At 49.7% G+C, this 22,309-nt stretch overlaps 1 protein-coding gene across 6 annotated transcripts in view; it reads right to left on the bottom strand.

Moving 5' to 3' along the window:
- AMPD3 (adenosine monophosphate deaminase 3) overlaps nucleotides 1-14,805 on the bottom strand; it is a 41,504-nt gene extending 26,699 nt beyond the window's left edge. The window contains exons 1-3 of one of the 6 annotated variants that reach the window (XM_033862529.2): nucleotides 8,875-9,162; nucleotides 7,938-8,149; nucleotides 5,336-5,561 (exon numbers count right to left, since the gene is read on the bottom strand). In XM_033862529.2, coding sequence (XP_033718420.1) covers nucleotides 5,336-5,561; nucleotides 7,938-7,962 — 251 coding nt within the window. In that variant the 5' untranslated portion in view covers nucleotides 7,963-8,149; nucleotides 8,875-9,162. Of the gene's footprint in view, nucleotides 1-5,335; nucleotides 5,562-7,752; nucleotides 7,915-7,937; nucleotides 8,807-8,874; nucleotides 9,163-14,113; nucleotides 14,136-14,666 lie in introns of those variants that run through there. The other 5 variants (XM_033862531.2, XM_033862532.2, XM_033862530.2 and 2 more) reach the window with 5 other exon arrangements.
- Nucleotides 14,806-22,309: the final 7,504 nt, after the last annotated feature.

The raw sequence follows: 22,309 nt of genomic DNA, 5'->3' as shown, positions 1-22,309 counted from the left end.
GGAAGAGTCAGGGGACCAGAGATGGGAAATGGCTTATACGAAGTCACGGCAAGGTGCAGCTAGCCCTTAGCTTCCCACCTCCCTGGTACCCTGTCACCCCAGCTGCTCCCTCCTCTAGCCTGGCACGTGCCCTCCTGGCCGCTGCTGGGGCAGGCACAGGTCTGTAGCTTTGTTATGGGAAAGGGACCAATCAGCATCAATTTCAGGTCTCTCTGGACCTGTCACCTTGGCACCAAAAGACGATTTCACAAACTCTTGGGGAAGTAAGAACAAGGTTGGTTTAAAACGCCACAAGCTCATGCTTATTTGCAATGCTGATTTGTGAACCCTCACCTTCCTCATTAACTAATCAGTAATGTTTCAAATGACACCACCCCAAGTCCTAGGATCTCCAGGCATAGAGTTAAGCAGCAGGGAGATGAGGCCATCAGCACTCCCCTCTCCCACGTCTCTCCCCAGCACTGCCACCCAGTGATGTCCAATGCCAGCAACCAGCTGACTACTTGCCCTCCTGTATCACAGGGCCCAGCAGCCTCCTGGGTACTATCCCAGCACAACCAGGGCCTACAGCCACCAGCGAAGGACTCAGTGACAACCGTGACCCACCAGAGCCCCTAGAACCCCTCCTTTTCTCCAGGCCCCCGCGACACCTACAGGGTGTAGAGAAATCAGCTGATCTCCAAACTGACCTTATGACTCACCCGGAGGCAGCTGTCTTCCTCCTGGCTCTTGGCCGGGTCTCTTCTCACAGACCCACGGCTGATTTTTCAGGAACCACCAGTCTTTCCCTGCCCTGTCTATACACCCACTGCTTGCCATGGCTCTCTGGTCCTTATCTGCCCACATGTGTTATCTCCTCTTTGGGGACAAGACTGTTTAGACCTGGAAAGTGGAGGCGGGCAGCCCTTTTTCAGAAGTCTGTCTTTGCCCTGACCCCAACCCTACCTAACAGATGCACTGAGTTGTTCAGGAAACCCAGGCTGGACTCCAGAAACCTCCAGCCTAGGCTTTCCCCAGCCCACCATCCATCCATCACACGGAGCTGAGTCAAGCATCCCATTCCAAGGAAGATACCAACTCATGTCTGTCAATCATTCCTCAGAGGCAGACTCACCTTGAGCAATGAGGCTCCCACTTTGACATCGTTTGGATGTTCGCACCTAGAGGAAGAGCCGTTACTTTGGGCTCCCTCTCCTGTTCTGACAGGGTCAGCCAGACCCTGGGAGACTCTGGCTTCTGTGTCACCCACACATCTGCCAGGTCACTGTTTTTATCCCTATGCCAACTATACCCCTGCAGGCCTCAGCCAATGCCGCCTGATGACCAGTCCTGCTAAGGAAAAGCAAGGTGACATCTAAGGTGAGAAACAGGTAAGAAAGTTTAAAAAAAAAAACAAAACCACAATCAGAAAGCTGTCTGAGCCAAAGCCCACCAGACTTGTGCAAGGAACGTCCATATTCCTCTGCCCCAGGGAGGAAGCCAGAACCCATCCATTACGGCTCCAACCTTGGTCTTCAGGTGAGCCCCAGACTGTCACACGTGAACATGGGCTGGGAGCTCGGACTCCACAGGGATAAGGGACAGGTTTAACAACAGATGGGGCAGCTCCTTAGGGCCCACACGCCATGGGCCAGGGCTTGGAACAACCAGAGCTAACCACTAAAGCTCGTCTCTAAGAAAACCGGAAAAGCTAAATGGAGCCCAAGGAGAGGGCCCACTTGCTGGCTCGCAGCTCTGTAGGTGAAACATCGGCGTGGGCTCGGCTGGGCTCTATGTCCGGGGTATTGAAAAGGCCAAACCCAGGCTGGCCACACTGGGCTCTTAGCTGGAGACCCTGGGAAAGAATCCACTTCCAAGCTCACGCAGGTGGTTGGCAGAATTCATCTCCATGTGGGCCTAGACTGAGGCCCAGGCTCCTCGCTGGCTATTGGGCAGGGGTCGCCCTCTGATTCTTGTATGTAGCGCCCTCCACCCTCAAAGCCCGGCACAGCGCCTGGCTCTGGCGGGAAGGCTCCACATGAGCATTTAGGCTCCAGAATGTCAGGGAGCAGCCAGAGACAAAGAGGAAGCTGCAGAGAGGTTCCTCCTCCGAACGATTCACATCTGAATATTTGCATAACGGTGCCTCTACTGAACAGCGAGGCTGAGAGATAAAGCTGGGGGTGCACAGCTCCAGAGGATGCTGGGACATCTGACAGGCAGTCTAGGGACCAAGCTGTCCTCTGGCAGAAAAGAAGCCAGTGGGCAGCAAGGAGCTACGGTCCAGCTTTTCCCTCTATTTCATTCAGAAGCTGGCAATTATACCCTGGGGAGCAGCCCCCAGTGTCATTCCAGTGTCTTCTCGTGGAAGCAAGGACCCCAGCCCTGACTGGAGATGGGACAGCCTCGTGGTTAAAGTGTGGGGTCCTACCTTCGAAAGACGTGGATTTGAGCCTCTGCCCTGTCACTTACTGGCAATGTGTCCTAATCAGCAAAATCGAGATAAGAATATCCACTTGATAAGCTTCATGTGGGGCTTAAAGAATGAAAGTAAACTGCACAGGGCAGCACTTAGCCCACAGGAAGCAGTAGCTGCTGTTGCTGCCCATCTCTGCCGCAGGAAGCTGGACAAATAGTTAACATCTCCGTGGGGCTTCCTGTGATCCAGGCACTGCCCTAAGCCTTTTGCGTATGTTAATTCCCTCATTCCTCACAACACCCCAAGAAAGTAGCTCTTTACCGTATCTACTTTACAGATGATGAAAAACTGGGGCACAGAAAGGTTTCCTAATGGGCCCAAGGTCACAGAGCGTACCAGGGAGTGGTAGAACACAGTGGCCCAGAGAGCCGTGGCCACCCCGAGGTAGCATCTGTGGCGGCAGTGGAGAAACAGGATGTCTTTCTTCTGCCACACGTCATCCACTGCTCACCAACACAGGTCGAGTCCTGGGCTAGATCCTGGGGATCCGGTGGGAGCCAGATAAAGTCCTCAAGGGGCTTCCAGTCAAAAGGGGCAGACAGGGCTTCCCTGGTGGCGCAGTGGTTGAGAGTCCGCCTACCGATGCAGGGGACACGGGTGCGTGCCCCGGTCCGGGAAGATCCCACATGCCACGGAGCGGCTGGGCCCGGGAGCCACGGCCGCTGAGCCTGCACGTCCGGAGCCTGTGCTCCGCAACGAGAGAGGCCACAACAGTGAGAGGCCCGCGTACCACAAAAAAAAAAAAAAAAGGGGGGGGGGCAGACAGATGCAAACCAAGACCATCACAACCTAACAAGTAGGGAAGGAGCAAAATTTCTGGAGATGGGCTTGCAGGGGAATTTCTGGAAACCACGGAGCATCGTTTAGACTTAGAGTAAGAAGGCTTCTATTTTGCCATTAGCCTGGGCATCGATAAGAAGAGAAGACTCTCTTTTGTAGACGTCAGGCCCAGTGTCGCTCTGTAATGGAAACTGGCCTCAGAAACCTATTTCTAGTAATATGAAATGCCAGGACTCCTTCTCATTATTAAGGGTCCAGAATGCTCAATTCTTAAGACACAGAACGCCGGCAGACCATTCAGTTCATGAAGTTAGCCCTCTGTTCAGTCAGTGTAGTGTGGACCAGGGTCTCCCCCATCAGCCTCTTCTTTACCCTCCAGGGATGACCTGTCCCCACCTCACTCAGCCCAAGGCTGGCACTCAGAGCTGGCCAATGGCACCAACGACCCCTTCACTTCACAGTCCCTCAGAGGAAAGAAAACACTTATTTTTTGGATGATGAACCTCTGTTCTTGCCTTCATACAAGTACTTGACATTTTACTACTTTCCAAAACAAGTTAAGGAAATACTGAAATTCTGTCCTACCAAGAAAGGAAAGGACTTGCCTTTTAAAATAAGGCGGTACCTTAGGAAGGACCTGATGATGGACTAGGTTGCAGAGAAAGCCCAAGTTCTACAACGTTAGCTGTTGGGGTCTGCAGTACGCCAGCCAGCCAGGCACCCAGCTACGGCCCTGCCAGACACGTTCTCAAAGCTTTATATTCTTGAATTCTGCTCTCCCAGGTGAGATAAGCTAAAAGGGTGAGGGCTTCCCAATGCACTTGGACAAAGATCCAAACTATTGGGTTGGATAAAAAGTTTATTTGGGTTTTTCCGTAACATCTCACAGACAAACCTGAACAAACTTTTTAGCCAGCCCGATACTTACCAGGGAGCACAGACCAATCTGATCTGGGCCCTGCCTACCGCTCCAGCCGGAGGTCATGGCTCTACCCCCTTAACCACACCTCTGCCCAACATGGGCCTCCTTAAAGATCCCTGAGGGCCTCTGTCCTGGCTGCTCCACCTATAAGACTCTCACCCAGCTCTACCCAGAGCTAGCTCCTTATGCCCTTGCATCAGCTACAACGTCACCTCCTAGGAAAGACCTTCCCTCAGAACCCAGTCTGAAAAAGGACTCTCCCTCTCCATGCGTCAGCTGGCTGCTGGCTAGGTTTGGCCAGTGGCAACCGGTGGGGAAAACTGGAACATGCCAGAAGGATTAAAGCCAGGTATCCCTGCCTCCATCTCTGCCTTGGGAGGCATCTCTGCAGCTGCTGCCTCTCCCCCTAGGCTACATTTTCCACTGACAAGGCCACCACAGTTCCAACTTCTCTACCCCAGGCTCCAGCAACACCACCTCTCTCCACTGTCTCTCTGCCTGGGGTAGTGGCTGCTTCCTACTGTGTCTAATCTCCGGGCTGCCTCTCTCCCCACTGCTTGCCTCCTCGGTTCTCTACCCCCTGTAACCAATTCCCCGCATGAAAATCCTATTTCCATTACTCAAGTAGTTTCTGCTTTTCTGGTTAGACCCTGACTAACACAGCACTTATCATAACTTGTCATTTTTCAATTGAGTGGTCCAGTCACTTAATTACTGTCTAGGCTGACTGTAAGCTCTACAGAGCAGGGACTATACCTATCTTGTTCACTAATGCATCCCCAGTGCCCAGCACAGCACCTGGCAAACAGTGAGCTGAGTTAATTAACAGTGCAAAGTACATATACATTGTTAATTAGCAATGAAAAGAAGTAGAACATGTTTCCCAAGAAATCCTCGAGTTTTCAGAAAGAAAATGGAAATGTCATTTGGAAACGGGTGTACTTGTGCACATGATTTGTTATTAAAACATCAGGAGAGAAAGTGGTTTTTGATCTTTTCAACCAAACAAAGGCACCAAGACACACTTCAGTGAATAAGCGGTGAGTTCAGTAGTCTTGGTTAAGAAATAAACTCAGTTCCCAGGACAGCCGAGTTCACACAAAGCGTCTCATCCAGGACACACGCCCACAGCCCGCCTGGGTCTGAACAGCCCCACCCAAGTCAGGGGGACAAACCTTTTCGCAGTCTCCACAGACTTCTGCTCCGCCAGTTCCTTCTGCAGCTCCCTCTCCTTGGCCTCCTTCTGCCCGATGGGGCAGTCCTCGGGGACGGTGAAGAGGGACAGGACATCTTTGCTGTCCTCTTCTCGGAGCACTTTAGCGAACACCTTCTCGGCCAGGAGCCGGACTTGCTCGTCCACCTCGGAGATGTTCAGCTTGGGGAACTGGCGCGGCATCTCGACTGGCAGAAAAAGAACCAGCGTGAGCCTATAAGAATTACTGGACCACCTGAGTCACTGGTGAGTGGCAGGAGAAGACACTGAAAAAAGGGCCAGGTGCCCTGGTGCTTGTGGTCAGCTGTCTACTTAGGAACTCCCCAGACCAAACCCTGCAGGCCAATTTTTAAAACTAGCTCCATAAGTGACTGGATGTGAAGGGCGTAGGTCCAGTTACATCTCACGAGAACGCAAATGTTCAGAAGTGAAAGAATGAACTGTCCAACCAAGTCTACTTCTGTCGTCCTGAACCCAGGGAATCCTTAGCGCGTGGGCGGCCCCGTCCTTCCCGCCTTGGTTTCCATGACAGAGCAGGAAGAGGAGAGTTCAGAAGCCCCTTCCTGCAGGCTATGAGGAGGCCGTGCCACGTACTACAACGTCCAGACTTGCTTCCCACTGCACATAGGGGAAGACCAAAGACCTAAGGGGTTAATGATTAGCATAAGGTCCCAGGAGATCCACAGCTACACTCCTCACCACATAAAATGAGGCCTTTTGCTGAAATGAAATCATAATTCCACCATCTCCCAAACCCTCTGGAACTTCTAACAAGACAGCAAATAAAATAAAGGTTTGGGGACAGGGAGACTCTTTACCTCTCACAACCCCACTGAAAACTCACTTCCTCAAAGAAGCTTGCCCTTATCCTCCTCTGCACACTGGGCTCCTGTCAGTAGCTGGTCTAAATCGCCTGGTTGGCTCCTTTCTTTACTGTCTTTCTGCCTGTCTTTCAACACTTACATAGCCCATAGTAAGTACACTCTGCGAAGCCCTGTACATTCACGAGCTCAGTTTATTCCCATTTTACAGATGAGAGAAGGAAGGCACAGAGAGCTAACTTGCCCAGGGTCACACCTCTGATAAGTGGGCAGAGACCTGAGCTGTTCTCAGTCTCTGGCTCGCCTGTCCCTTTCCTCGCTAAGCCTCTGCTGAGGGATTTGAATGCGGGCACCTGGCTCCTGCATCTGTCCTCTAAACCACTACGCTGTGCTGCTTCTCTCTGTCTATTTGGGGGTCAGGACAAGTGTCCACACTGTCCCTCACACTTATGGAACAGACCAATACGGCCTCCTCTCCACAAGCCACCTTCACCAGGAGCGGCTCTGCAAGAGGCGTTTCCTGTCCATCCAGTTTCTTTAAGGAGGGTTTTGAAGAGAGACGTGGCTTTGTCAGCCCGACAGAGGAGGACGAAGGTGAGACAGGGCCCAGTTGCTGCCTGGCAGGGAGAGGAAGCAATTACAAGGGAGGAGGGACTCACTGAACAACCCTGGGGCAGTCATTCTCTCGCCTCACAGTGTTCTCACCTGTGAGATAAGGGGATTAGACTAAGTGATCTCCAAGGCCCTCAGTTCTAGGTACCAGGGAGGTTTCTGGTGCCTGGGGAGCCTTGCTGCTCTGGTCTTCTCTGCGGTACATGGGTCTAATTCATGACACAGACAGGAGTGAAGCAAGCAGGCTGGTAACGGACAGGCACAGTACCCCTGTGGGCCCCTAGACTGTAAAACCAATTTCCTCCTTCCCCCCCACCCGGCCCCCAGGGCCAGGCCTTTCCTGGGCCTCCTTCACCCTCAGGGGCTTGAGTGGGAGGGAGCTGGGAGGTGAGAGGCAGCCCAGCACGCAACTGCTGGTCCGTGGCAGCAGAGACCAGGACTGCAAAGGCCTATCCTGCAGAGATGAACAGCTGACTGTGGAGATTTCCACATCCTGATAGCAGAGAGAAGGGGAAGCTGGAAACTATCAGAGCAGAGGCCAGAGAAGGTGACAGAAGAAAGAAATGGAGAGAAAGACAAACAGCTAAGACCCGGGAGGAGCTGTTAGGGGAGAGCAAAGCTGGGCCCCCAGCCCTCAACTCTAAGGCCCCGGGCAAGTGCAGCATTCCAAAACCTCACATCGCATCTCAGAAGCAGACCTCCAAAGGGCCCCAGGCAAGAGGCAGCAAATGCCATAAACCATTCAAGCATCTGACAGAGTAAACCCACTTCTAGAAATTGCTTCTAAGAAAAGAATCTGAAGGAAGGAAAAAGCACAAACATGTTTACCTTCACTCTTTATATAAATAGCTTTAAAATGTCCAAATGAGAGCATACTCGCTTGAAAAAAAAACATTAAGCAACCAAAATTATAACTATGAGGACAGTGCAATCACATAAAAAATACCTTGTGAGGACTTCCCTGGTGGCGCAGTGCTTAAGAATCCACCAATCTCAACAAACAGGAACGTTTTCATAGCACCATGACCCCTCCAGAAAGGGAGCACAGTGCCTCTTAAATCCCCTCCTTATACAAATGATGCTGTTTCTTGCTCTTGCCAGACTCCCACAGTTAGAACCCATGACACAGACCTGAGCCTGGCACTGGAGTCTCCATGGCCGATTCTGAGGATGCCACCCAGGTGACGCACTTGGGCCAAGGGCTGCGTGCTGCCGGGGAGGCTGAGCTGAGTCCGTGTAAGTGCAGCTAGCTCGCTTCTGTCTGCTGCTGGGGTGGGAGGTCTCTGCTTTGCATATCGGTGAGCACCCCTCAGTAAGAGCAGGAAAAGTCTGGGCTGGAAATTCTTCCGTGAATATGAAATGGAAGCGGAAAATTTCCAAGAGTCCTACGGGGCCCAGGTAATGCTAGTTATCATGGCTGCTGTGTCCGGAATGCAGCGTCCTGGCCCGGTTCACAGCCCTCTTCAGAGCAGGAAACTAAAGCAACTGCTGTCCAATGCAATAGTGCATTCAGCCTTCCTGACAAACCGCAGACGATAAGCCACAGCCTCCCTCTAACGTCCAGACCCCTCCTGAAAGCCGCGCACTAACCGCGATACCATCACCCCCGTGCTGCTTCCGTTTTGAACCCCGCCTCGGGCTTGGCCTGGGACCCGGTTCATCTTACCAAGGGAAGTCGTCTATACACACAGAGCCTGCCCTGGTCTCCTCAGAGGGCCCCCCAAACAGTCCTGAGGGCACCCCAGGGCTGGCGGGGGGAGCTCCGGGCCAGTTGCTAATATGAGCCTCTCCCCACCCCCTCTAAAAGAGGGAAGGGCCAGGAACTGGAAAGGACAGAGACTCAGGGGGAGGGGACATCTCAGCGCAGGAGCAGGCAAGGATGAAAAGACGGGCATGCCCTGTCTCATTCCTTCCTTTCTTCCCTGAAAAGAGCTGCACATCACAGGTGACAGGGCAGCCTGACCAGCTCTGCCGGAGCGCACGTGCCTGCCCACCCCTCCACACCCAGGGAAGAGGCGCCTCCCGCCTGACCCACCCAAGCCCACCTGCCCCAGCCTCCCCTTCTTACTGCCGCTCCCGGCTCCCATGTGGGCCTCCAGCTCGGAGGAGCCTCCTGAGCGCCGGCTGGACGCGGCCACCCAGCCACCACAGCTGCCGCTCTCCCTGCCTCAAGGGACCCGCAGAGCAGTCAGGGTGGATCACAGCAGCATCACAGGTCGCAAAGCTCCACTCTTCAACCGTCGTTTAGGAGAAGGATGGTCCTCTGTGGGGAAGCTCACAACAGACACACAGCTTCCCCGTGACTCAGACCAACAGCGTGGGTCTGGGAAATAACCATGAGCAAAAGGGCTATTTCTGTGGTGCTGTCGAAATCCTGGGGAGAAGCGCCCAGAAAGGATGGGGCCAGTTGTTTACCGGGAGGCTGGCTCCAGCCCTGACCTGGGCCTGAGTCACCTCCTCACGTCCAATCATGAGGTTGTGCCTTCCTGAGCCCACATAATAACTCCTGTGCGTACAGAGCAGGATTACAGGGTTGACACACGATCCTCAGGCCGCTGCCGGGCTTTAGCTACCAAGAGATTATGAACCCCCCGTCCTCACAGCTGTTTCATAAACAGTGCAACCAGCAGGCTACAAGCAACCTAGAGGGAGGGTAATGTGTATTCATTAAATAATTAAATGACCTTAAAACGGAAAAAAAAAAAAAAAAAAGAAATCCGAGCCCTTAGTACTATCCTGCCAGAGGGAGGAGAGGCAAACGATTCCTTCTGCTAGTGTGTTTGGGGGGCGAGGTTGGGGGCGGGTAGGACGGGGCTGCCATGGGAGCATCCTAGCCCATGCATCTGAGAACCGACTTAGACCCAGCACATCCAAGGAATCTTATTCTGCACCTTTAACCAGACCGTGGATACCCTTGGTCTAAACAAGCATTTTCCAAAGTGTAGTGTGTACAACATAAAAATGTCAGAAGGCTGAGACAGGACTGCATACCACAGTCTTTATGGGGATTCACACGCAATTCCTACTAGTAGGTCCTAAACATCTGAGAAGTCCTCCAGTCAAGAAAGCTGCTTAACTTTCTTTAACCCAACACACTTATTTGACCCTCCCACCACTGCCACCATAGGGAAAAACACCCATTAATATCCTGGGCATAGGCTTTGGAAAATGCCTTCCACTTTGAGCCTTCATTTTCCAACCTAGAGAAAGCTGCCTCCCTGGGCCCCAGTGACCAGTGTGAGATCTACTCCATCATGTCCATCATGTCCAGTGGGCAGCAGACCCACTAAGATGACACAGGTTGGGACAATGGCCAAGGGCCCCGCTGTAGGGATACAAGACCCTCCAGAGCAGTTTAGGAGGAAACTGTGGCTCTGTTTTGGGAGGGCAACCTTTGCTCAGGACCTAACAATTCCACCTTGAGCCTAACCTGTCTCTGCTCCCCGTGGCCCAGAAGTCCCCCTGGATGGAGGAACACTGGTCCCAACGCAAAGCCTTTTCCCTTTTGAAGGAACGTTAAGACAATCTATGATACTACTGAATGGAAGAAAATATTGCTAATGATATAACCGATAAGGGGCTAATATCCAAAATATCAATATAAACAGCTTATAAACTCAACATCAAAAACACAAACCACCTGATTAAAAAACGGCCAGAAGACCTGAATAGACATTTTTACAAAGAGGACATACAGATGGCCAACAGGCACATGAAAAGGTGCTCAGTATCATTAATCAGAGAAATGCAAATTAAAATCACAATGAGAGGGCTTCCCTGGTGGCGCAGTTGTTGAGAGTCAGCCTGACGATGCAGGGGACACGGGTTCGTGCCCCGGTCCAGGAAGATCCCACATGCCGTGGAGCCGCTGGGCCCGTAAGCCATGGCTGCTGAGCCTGCACGTCCAGAGCCTGTGCTCCGCAACGGGAGAGGCCACAACAGTGAGAGGCCCGCGTACCGCCAAAAAAAAAAAAAAAAAAAACAGGACTTCCCTGGTGGCACCGTGGTTAAGAATCCGCTTGCCCATGCAGGGGACACGGGTTCGAGCCCTGGTCCGGGAAGATCCCACATGCTGCGGAGCAACTAAGCCCGTGTGCCATAACTACTGAGCCTGCACTCTAGAGTCCACGAGCCACAACTACTGAAGCCCGCGCGCCTAGAGCCCATGCTCCGCAACCAGCGAAGCCACCGCAATGAGAAGCCCGCGCACTGCAAGTAAGACCCAAGACAGCCAAAAATAAAATATAAAAAAATTAAAAACAAACAAACAAAAAAAATCACAATGAGATATCACCTCACACCTGTCAGAACAGCTGTCATCAAAAAGACCACCACAAATAATAAATGCTGGCGAGGATGTGGAGAAAAGGGAACCCTCGTACACTGTTGGTGGGAATGTAAATTTGTGCAGCCACTGTGGAAAACGGTATGGCGGTTTCTCATAAAGCTAAACACAGAACTACCATATGACCCAGCAATTCCACTCCTGGGTACGTATCTGAAAAAATGAAAACACTAATTTGAAAAGATACATGCACCCCAACGTTCACAGCAGCATTATTTACAATTGCCAAGATATGGAAGCAACCCAAGTGTCCATCAACAGATGAATGGATAGAGAAGATGTGGCACATATATACAATGGAATACTACTCAGCCATAAGAAAAAATGAAATTTTGCCATTTGCAACAACATGGATGGACTTGGAGGGTATTATGCTAAGTGAAATAAGTCAGAAAAAGACAAATACTGTATATTATTTATATGTGGAATCTAAAAAATACGAATGAATATAACAAAAAGGAAACAGACTCACAGATATATAGGACAAACTAGTGGATACCAGTAGGGAGAGGGAAGTGGGAGGGGCAAGATAGGGGTAGGGGATTTAGAGGTACAAACTATTATGTATAAAATAAATAAGCTACAAGGACATATGGTACAACACAGGGAATACAGCCAATAACTTATAATAACTATAAATGGAGTATAACCTTTAAAAATTATGAATCACTATATTGCATACCTGTAACATATAATATTATACATCAACTATATCTCAATTTTTTTAAATAGACTTAAAAAAAAAAAGACAATCTATGATAACCAGACCCAGGCCTGCACCTCCCTCCCAGGAGACCAGACTGCATTCACTTTTTTTTTTCATTGCCATGAGATAAAGACCTACAATATTTATTAGGTTCAAGAACATAAAGTTATTGTGCCAAATCAGACTGCATTCACTGTTATCACTTAAGTGTCCCTTACAAAACCCCAACAAACAGGAAAGGCTGGAATCAAATTATGACTCATCCAAAAAGATACGACTCTCCCCTCCCCAAAAGGATGCTGTGGGGTTGCCTATAGGGGCCCATCTTCCTTCTCATTTCTGAGGTGTGCATGACTCAGAGAGGCGTTGGGCAAAGGGGCTTTGCCCACTATATATCACCTCCATGACAGACCTCGCCCACCTCATTCACTATTGTATCCCCATGCCTGGAATATAGCAGGTATCAAGAAATACTTGTTGAATGAATGAACGCATAACGTAATGAATGAGTCAATGAGCTAAGTGGTGCATCTATCTATGCCAGTGTCAAGAGTCAGCTCGGTGTGTGGTTAAGAATATGGATTCAAGCCAGACTACCCAGGTTGGACTCCTGTCCCACCACTAAGTTGCATGACCTTGGGCAGGTTATTAATTTCTCTGGCTCAGTTGTATTCCCTCTAAAATGGGGATAATAACAGTGCCAACCTCATAGGTTGCCATGACAATTAAATTAGTTAGCATGTGTGAAGTGCATAGAATAGTACCTGGCACAGAATATGTGCTTTATAAATGTTATCTCGACTCATTATCATCCTGATACCAGGTACGAGAAAGTCCAGCTGGGAAAATGAACATGACCTTTCATGTAGACACCGAATCCTTTCACTCAACATTATTTACTGAACACTATTATGTGACAAGTACTCTCTCAACCCCTATTTGGGTGCAAGGAGAAGGCAACCATGTTCAAATGTGAAACCCTATCAGGAAAAAGAGCCTTCTCCTCTATGAGTGATACTTCTTGCTGACTTTGCATGGCCAGCACCCCAGCCTTGAGCCCATCCTCTTGGGCCCTAGCCGCTCCTAGATCAGAGCCCAAAGCCATGACCTCCTGTCCTAGATATGCAGCAGCACACAGAAGAAATAAAGGATTAATATTTGGGGGGAAGAACCAGGGAGGCCAATGAGTAGCTTTCGGGGAGAGAAGATCTTCTCCCTGCTTAACCCTAAGGCTACATTTTATCTGCCCATGATATTTTCAAAACCAGGGATTGATTTCAAAGCCATTTGAAGAGTGATTCACCTAGTATGAGGACAAGGAAAACAGGCCTCATCTCTCCAAGAGCTTCCTGACCTTGCTGAGAGCCTTATTGAGGCTCTCCAAAGAGCCGAGGTTGGGCTGAGGGTGGGGCTCAGAGGTCCCAGAGTCTCCCAGCAAACCACTCACGTAAGTCTCATGATTCTTAGTGCAGCCCCGAACCGGCATCTTCAGAGTAAGCCGGTCCCTCAGAGCTGCCACCAGAGTTGCAGCCAGGTCAGGCTAACTACTCCAAACCTGCTAACACTCCAGAAGGTGAGTGCCGACAGGGGCTCTGTCTGCCTGGCCCTACGGCTTGACTACCACTCAACACTGATGCTTCACAGCCAGGGGAGGAATTTCTCCCATGAGGGTTCCAGCTGCAGCCAACTCCCCCCTAAAGATGGCCAAATGTTGGTCACCACATCCAGGGGGATAGCCAACAAGGGCTCGGGACCATGCTGAAATTCCTCCTAGTGCTTCCTGCTGTCTTCACTCAGCTCCTTTGCTAATTTGTCATGACCAAGCTTCCAGCCACATACAAGGACCCAACAGTTAGTGTAAGTGACACTCTAGTTAGCAAGTGTCTCCTACTCCAGGGCCTCTCAAAACTCACCCCAGAGGCCTCTGCCAGCCAAGGCAAGCAGTTCCACTGGCAAAGCAGCTACCAGGAAGTTCAAGGGCACAAAGCAGACTGCCAGATGCAGTACACCTACCTCCCTTGCCAGGAACGAGCCAAAGAGGTAAGGATGAAGGCCTCCAGTGACCCCATCACTCTGCCATCCTGCCCATCCCCCTGCCTCCAGGTGGAAATCCTCAGCCCTCGGTATCTGGCCAGTCCTCAAGCACTAGAAAGTGGTCCGGGCTCTTAAGTGGCGGCAAGTCCCGGGTCCCATGATTTCTCTAAACCTTTCGAATCCAATGTCGGTCGCCAGGGAGCTGAGGTATGGTGGGCTCACCTGAGGCCTCTGGAGCCCAGGCCACCGCAGGAACTGGGACAGGAGCACAGTCCAGGGCCCAGGCAGCGGATGAGCCCGGGATCGGAGCCGCCGCCTTAGCGGGCAGGGAAGCCCAGGGCCAAGATTCCGACCCGGGGGCGCTCCGACCCCCACTGTGGGCCGCCGGGGGCCGCGAGCCGTGGGTTCAAGGTCAGTAGCGCAGCGTCGCGCGCACTCACGGGCTTCAGGGGACAGGGTCATGCAGTGGGCCGAAGGGGGCGGCTCGCAGTCTGGAGAGCAGGTGGCGGCGCGGGTCAGGGCGAACAGCGAGCACCGCAGAAGGGCTGCCCCGCCCTGCCGCCGACCCGCGGAGCCCGGGCCGGGCCTCGCCCCACGGCGGGCGCTGGGCGGGAGCCGGCGGTGCGCCCCGCGGCAGGGACAGGGGCCGGCGGTCCCGGGGCGCGGTGCTGCGCCGCGCCAGCCCGGAGCTCCCGGGCCGCCGGGCGGGAGGAAAAGGGCCGCTTCCGCAGGGGAGAACCCCGGGGGTCTCGCGCCGCCCCAGCCGGTGACCTACCTGGGCGCGGAGCAGAGGAGAGGCGAGGAGCCAGCGGCAGAGGGGCGCGGGCCGAGCCGCCGCCGCGGAGGTCTGCCCTGTCCGCCGCCCGCCCACCCGGCCGGGCCGCTGCTACCTGAAGCGCAGGGCCGCGCGGCCAACAGGAAAGGAAACTTGAGAGAGCCCGGGGCGCGGCGGCCTCCGCCCTGTCCCTCGGCCGGAAAAGCGCCCGCCGCAGCCGGGGGTCAGGTCCAGCCCGGCTCGCCTCCGCGGTCACCCCCGGGCCCCAAAGCGTTCCTCACGATGTTCGGATCTTCCCAGACCTCCTCCCCTGCCGGGACTTGTCCCAAGGAGAGATTCTGGGGTCAGCGCCCCCAAACAGGTGACTTACTCCCTGGAGCTGAACTGACACACTCTCTCCTCCAACCCTGTGCTCTGGCTTACACACCCGCCCCTCTAAGTCCGGATTGACCTCTAGTTGCCAAAGCCAGTGGGTGCTTTATAGCCTCCCCTAGTCGCTTCTCCCCAGCCTTTGAACCTGCTGAGCACACCTTCCCTCCTGCAACCCCCTTGGAGTACAGTTTCCGGAGTCGGCACCTGCAACCACCACCCCTCTCTCTCTCCAGATTTTCTACACACCTTAATGACTGCAGCTTCTCAGCCTCCAGGGCCTGGCTTTTCATTGTGGTGGTGTTCTCTGGGGTTCCACTGCTCGGCTGCCTGCCCCTTCTGGGGATCTCACCCACTCCCATGTTAAAACCTCCTGCCTGCTAATGACTCTGGAACCTCCCCTCCAGCCCAGAATGGTCCAGAGCTGCAGATGGCATATCCAACCAACTGGACACATCTCCACTAGAGGTTCCTAGACCGGAGGAAACGTGTCCAAACTCAAACTCCTAATTTCCTTCCAGGAACGTGCCAGAACCCACTCCTGTTCCTGTGTTTCTGTAACCCAGCAGGACCCTATAAGGCCTTCTAGGGACAGACTCCTCCCACCCTCCCTGTCCTCCACCTGCCTCTTGTTTGTAGAAAAACTTTAGCATCCTAGGCCTTTCCTGAGTTCCACATTTAATCAGAGAAGTGAGAAAATGCAGAAGCAAAGGAAAACAGTCAAGTAAGACAAAAATAATAATAGTTTAGCTATAAAACAAAGTCAAGGACCTTTAGTTCCTCTTCGAGGGCTACAGATAATATTCTGAGCCATATGCTTGAGCTGTTTTGCAGAGACTGAAACCTCCACCAGGTGGAAGGCATTAACTGCATGCTGATCAACAAGCACATAGACCCCAGACAATTAGAACCAGAAGGTTGATGATGTTGACTCCCAATTATCTCACCACCCATCAGAAGAATGTCCAGGATCTGATCACCCACCCTGTTGCCCTCTCCCTGTCTTTAAAAACCCTTCCCTGAAATCCATCGAGGAGTCTTTTGAGCTTTACCCGCCAGTACTCCTTGCTTGGCCTTGCAACAAATGCTGCACTTTCCTTCACCACAACCCAGTGTCAGTAGTTTGTCAAGTGGACCCAAATTTCATTAGATAACATTTCCAGCCTTCTGGGTGACAGCACCACCACCCACTCCCCCAAGCCACTCTTGAGAGCGATCCTCGACTCCTTCTCCCTTTCATATCTCACACCGGTTAGTCACCAAGGGGGAAGCGAAACTATTCATTAGTGTCCTGATGGTGCTAACTGCTTTCACATTGTCACATTTGTGCACCAAGTTTTATTCCTTCTATGTCCTAGCCTGATATTTACAATTTATTTGTAAGCTATATGCACATGTAACTATATAAATACATTATGTATTACAAGGCATGCTAAAAGTCATTACAGGATTGGGTAAAGATGAAACAATAATCTTAAATTATTTCAATTTTAATGAATGGTACATTATACCCTTTTCCCTTCACTTTAAAGTTATTAGCAAAAATCTGTTTGAGAGCAACATGATTAAAAATGATTTCAATCAATCTTAGTTTAATATTTTATGAGACTAGAAAGTATGCTTTTAAGTTCAGTTAATGTCAATACTTAGTCCTAATGGCTGTTAATTGCAAAACAAAGCCAAAAACCTCACAAAGATAAATACACCCAAATAAAAAAGTTCTGGGTCTTCCCTGGCGGCCCAGTGGTGAAGACTTCGCCTTCCAATGCAGGGGGGGGGGGGGGGGGGGTGTGGGTTCCATCCCAGGTGTGGGAGCTAAGATCCCACATGCCTTCAGGCCAAAAAACCAAAACATAAAACAGAAGCAATATTGTAACAAATTCAATAAAGACTTCAAAAATGATCCACATCAAAAAAAAAAAAAAGTTCTTTCACTACACTTATTAAATCACAATTCTCACTGCTTAAATCCCATCTACCAATTTTGCAAATGTGAAATTCCCCCAGGAAACTCTTCTTTGTCCATGAAGCCCACACTCCCAATGATGTTTTTGTTATCAAGCAAAGGTTCACTGCCTGATGTGCATAGGAGCCAATAACATGGCACTGGTTTTGAGGGAGAAGAAGCTTTATTGCGAGGTTGACCAGCAAGGAGACAGGAGGCAAAGTTCTCAAATCTGTCTCCTTGATCCAGGGTTGGGGTGAAATTTAAGAGGTTAGGGGAACTTCAAACTTGGAAGCTGACTGGCTAGTCTTGAATCAGAACATATAAACTACTCGTGCTACTGGAAGATGTTCCTTATTGAAGGACTCCCTTTGCTTTGTTAAGAGTTCCAGTGGCAACCTTTTGATTCTTTGAGTGCTGTAGGCTGAAGATTCTCAGTTGGGGGTCATCCTGAAGAGATGGCTTCCCATCTTGCACTGCTGTTTCTGTAAAATAACTCAAGGTTTGATTAATCAACCTATTTAGGGAGGCAAAACCAGTTTAAGCTGGGGCTGTTTCAACAACCTATTTAAGGAGGCAAAACCAGTTTAAGCTGCTCAGTGTTTTATGAGCTGTTTCATTTTCATCAGTTGTTCCTGCAGATATTTTTAACAATGGGATTTTTTTAAACTCCAGAAACTCTTTATTTGAAAGAATGTAATATAGGTTTAAAAAGTATATTTCTTAATTTTGAAGACAGTGGCTATGACAGTCTATATAGTTGAAACTGACACACTTCATTTTGGCATTAAAATCACATGATAATGGAAACAGTTACAGCATCAATTTTCAAAGTGCTTTCCCCATAACATGATTATTTTAAAGCACAGTTACATTCATTGCTAAAATATCACCTATACCTGAAGGGATACCTTGTGTGACTCACATGGAGTCCCTCCCTGCCCAGCCCCAGTTTTGTATTCCAGTCTGGGCAGCCACTGCATTGATATTTACTCTTACACATAAAAACCACAGCATGTTATACTAGATATATCATTCACATTATAAACACATCTTTTCTTTAGTAGATCACAAGAAGTATTTCTTTATGAATGCCATCACTGAAAAGACTTAAAGTAAAACATATTAGCAACTGGCATCCAACCATAATCCAACTTCCACAACACATAATATGTTCTAAACCATTTTTCCAAATCTTCGACGACGTTTTCTGTGTGTCTTTCAACAGAATGCATTTTTACGTGTTGCCATCTTCTCTCTGTACCACTTCAGTCACTTTAATCATGGCAAATAGAACAGTGGGTTTTTTCCAATATACTGACTGACATTTTGCCTTTTACTATTAAATAAAAGAGATTTTACTCAAAAGAGATTTCTAAACATGTTTATTACATTTAATAATAGTTCACAAAAATACACGACTAAGTATCGCATGACGTGGAAAAAAATCATCGAGATTTGTCTTCATGCTCTGGGTGTATAGAATGTACATATCTCGCTGATCATGATGGCATATTTATGTAATTATTAGCTAATACCTCAAAGTGCAGTATCCCCCTAGGCTGGTTGTTAACTATAGCGATGTAAATCCGTATTTTGAGAGGTCTTTTTTTATACATTTGAACTTTTTTCTGATAGACTTCCGTATCAGAGATATCATCATAATGGATCTCATATGAATAGCAGGAAATTGTTAGCTCTACCATTTTTCTGAGTTTGCTTTTGCTTGTGCTATCCATATTACAGCGTCCCTTCCAAGACCCCTGCAGATACTAAAATCCATGGATACTCAAGTCCCTTATATAAAATGGCATAGTATTTGCATATAACCTACGTACATCCTCCCGTATACCTTAGATCATCTCTAGATTACTTATAACACCTAATACAATATATAAATAAATACTATGTAAATAGTTGCCAGGCACACTGCAAATTCAAGTTCTGCTTTTTGGAATGTTCTGGAATTTAAAAATATATATATTTTCCATCCTCAGTTGGTTGAATGTGCAGATGCAGAACCCATGGATACAGAGGGCCAACTGGATTTTCAATCTATGGATTTCTTTGCAGGAATCGTTTCAAGCTACTTGTCCCTTTTGTGAGAATTAGTTAAATGCTAGTTAGATGATATAATCTATCTACCACCTGGGCTACAAGTAATTCGTAATACCTTGCGATCCACTTGAAAGTAACTGGAACAGTGAGGGTGCCACTGTCACCCCTCCCCTATGTAGTAGAATTCCCTCTTCCCTGAGGACACTTCTTCTATGACACATGACATGGACACCTGACAAAAATGTCGAGTAAGGGTGACTTAATCCATACAGTAAATATTGCTAAATTTATTTTTACACTAAAACATAAATACAAAAAACATACCTCATTTTATTGTGCTTCGCTTTATTGCACTTAGCAAATATTGTGTTTTTGACAAGTTGAAGGTTTGCGGCAACCTTGCATCGAGCAAGTCGGTGAGAACACCAACTAGTAGCAACCAACACAACCGTCCCCCGCCCCACCTCCATCCCCCAGCAGCACCATCAGTCTCTTCTCCATTCTTCTGCCACCAGGGGCAGACATCCTGAGTCCTTTCTCCTCCTCTCCTCCAATCTGCCCTTCCCTCCAATCATTCAGACCTGAACGCTTTGGAGAGCACTGGGCCCCGAGCTGTGGGTTACCTCCAAGGGTGCTCTGACACTGGCAGATGGGGATTATCTGAGCATTTTTGGAAGCCCAGGGGTCTGCGCTTCATCCCCCCAACCCCTACTAACACCGTCCTCTGGATAGTTGTTCCACAATGCACACACGCACATCCAAGATGGGCATGGCAGCCTCCAAATAACCAATTCATCTGTCTCCTTTTACTGTCTCCTGAACTACAGAAGCAAAAAATCTCACCCAGGAGACGATAAGAAGGGGGTTCTGCTTCTGAGAGTGCTTTAGCAGAGTCTCAGCAAATACATTCAATTTTCAAACCAAAGTGCCCCCGGGCCTTCTACTAATTGAGTGAACTGAAATCATAGCATATGGTCTGGAAACGGGGCAGAAATAGGTCCATCAGGAGTATGTAGTGGCTGGAAAATGAGTGCTCCGGGCATGGAAGGGCATTGTGGCCCCCACTGGTGCTGTAGCATACAGCCTTCGCCCCACCTGCCTCCCCACTCCAGCTGGAGGTTCAATTCCACCACCCCCCCAGGAATTCTTTTTTTTTTTTTGGCACAATGCACGCCGGATGTCAGTTCCCTGACCAGAGATTGAACCGGGGCCGTGGCAGTGAAAGCCTGGAATCCTAACCATTAGGCCACCAGGGAACTCCCTCCTCCCCTACAGTTTTGAACTCCTGTGTGGTCAATCATCCCTAAGCAAGCTGGAGTCTGACAGCATGTCCCCTTACAGTTAACAGCTGGTTCCTTCTTTCTGAAATGGGTTTCTAGAAAGGAGAGAGACAAACCCGAGCACCTTGAGAGTTAGCGTGAGTGTGAGCTCGCCCCTAGACCCAGAGCACGTGCACTCAGGATTGGAAATGGAGCTGTTGTGACAGGAAGTGGGGAGATGTCTTGTCCTCATGCTCGGGCCCGGAGTGGGGCTAGTGTGGAGTCTTGGGGTGCCCGGAGATCTTGGGCTTAGAGTCCCCCAGTCACTCCTCTCTGGACTGGAGTGAAGAGGGTCAGTGAGTGGGGATTTGAGGCTTGGGGCCCACAGCACATGACCACAGAACACCCTCTCAGTAGGCAGGGGGCTGTTCCCCAGGACACACCTGTCTGCTTGTGGGCACACGGTCTCTGTATTTAAATTGAAGTCTGGGAATTAGCAACCCCCTTCCCCACCTAAGAATGGCCTGTTGTCTCTGCCTTCCCTTCAGGACTCTGCACAAGATAATGCTTGGCTGTAGCTCCAGCTCCACCCCCAGCTCATTCCCAGAACTTGAATTTGTGTGGTTTTCATATTCTCTGAACTCTACCATCAGCCTAATCGTTATACCATCTGGTGAGACTCTGTGGTGGGACTCCTATAGATGGGAATCACAGCCTCAAACAACTTGCACGTTTAACTCATTGTCTGAACACCCCAAATCACCTGCCCCAAACTCCCTTCATCTCTCGCTCTATACTTTGAAATTCAGGTGTCAATTTCTAGCATGAATATAGCCCTCCAGAATTACTTGGGAAGGGGGAGAAGGAGGTGGGTAGAGTACAGCCTCACATGAGGCAGTGACCTCTGTCTCCTGGGGATGCAGTCTTCCCCCATTGCCACCTACACACACACACACACACACACACACACACACAGGCACACACACATTCCCCTTAGGCCATACTCATTCCTAAGATCCCTCCTGGCTGCAGACACTGTCTGCTTCCCAGTTGAGTGTCAGACTCCAGAAGGCTGACCACCATCAGTGTGACAGTACCATCAACACCCAATCCATCCTCAGCTCTGTGGATTCTACCAGGGACATCTGGAGGAATGGGAGCAGCTTAAATTGTATCCAAGAGAAGCACAGGCATTTTTCCAGTTCCTGAATTTCTATTATTTAAGAATGAGCCTAACTATGATCTCACTGAGAATAATGACACCTCTGGGTGAGGGAGGAGGACTCTGCATAAGATTTTGATTTGGGAAATCAAAACTCAGAAAATTGTGATGATTGCACAACATTGTGAATGTAATTGATGCCACTGAATTGTACACGTAGAATTGTTCATGTTACAATAGCAAATGTTATGTTCTATATGTTTTACTACAATAAAACATTGTTAAAAGAACCAAAAATAATGAATTTTTAAAAAAACTGTTATTTCACAACTCCACTGTTTCTTTGCACCATTAACTGTGAAAAGACCCAGGGCAAATGGCTCTTTATCGACTATCCGACTATCCCCAAACCTTCAGGCAAAGTGGTTTCAGAGGTGCCCTGAAGGAAGAGTTATGTTCCATGCTGGAAAGACCCAGGAAAGAAAGGAGAGTGGCTGTCAGAGGAGAGGGGATCTGCACATAACAAGGAATGAGAACCCAAAGGTCACTATGCAGCAGAAGCTCCACCCAGAAACCCTCAGAAATCTTGGAGAGAACACTGGACGAACCCCAAACAGTTCAGGGTGGGCAAAAGTCCCTATGGCTCATGACTTGTCTAAAGGGTGAGTCTCTGAGAAAGAGAAACAAAGCAGTTGGAAGTCCCTGATAGCTATCACCTGTCAAATGTTCCCAAAAGGTAAGCCCCAGTCCTTGACCCATCTGCATAGTTCCTGTCTACAGTCACATTCTAGACAATCCCCACTTGAGCCGGATCAATTTCCAGTGACATATGGCAAAGTTCAGATCCTTT

Source organism: Tursiops truncatus, chromosome 8 (genome assembly GCF_011762595.2).
Source record: "Tursiops truncatus isolate mTurTru1 chromosome 8, mTurTru1.mat.Y, whole genome shotgun sequence".
In the NCBI taxonomy this organism is placed as follows: Eukaryota; Metazoa; Chordata; class Mammalia; order Artiodactyla; family Delphinidae; genus Tursiops; species Tursiops truncatus.
This window is presented reverse-complemented; position numbering and strand designations above follow the sequence as displayed.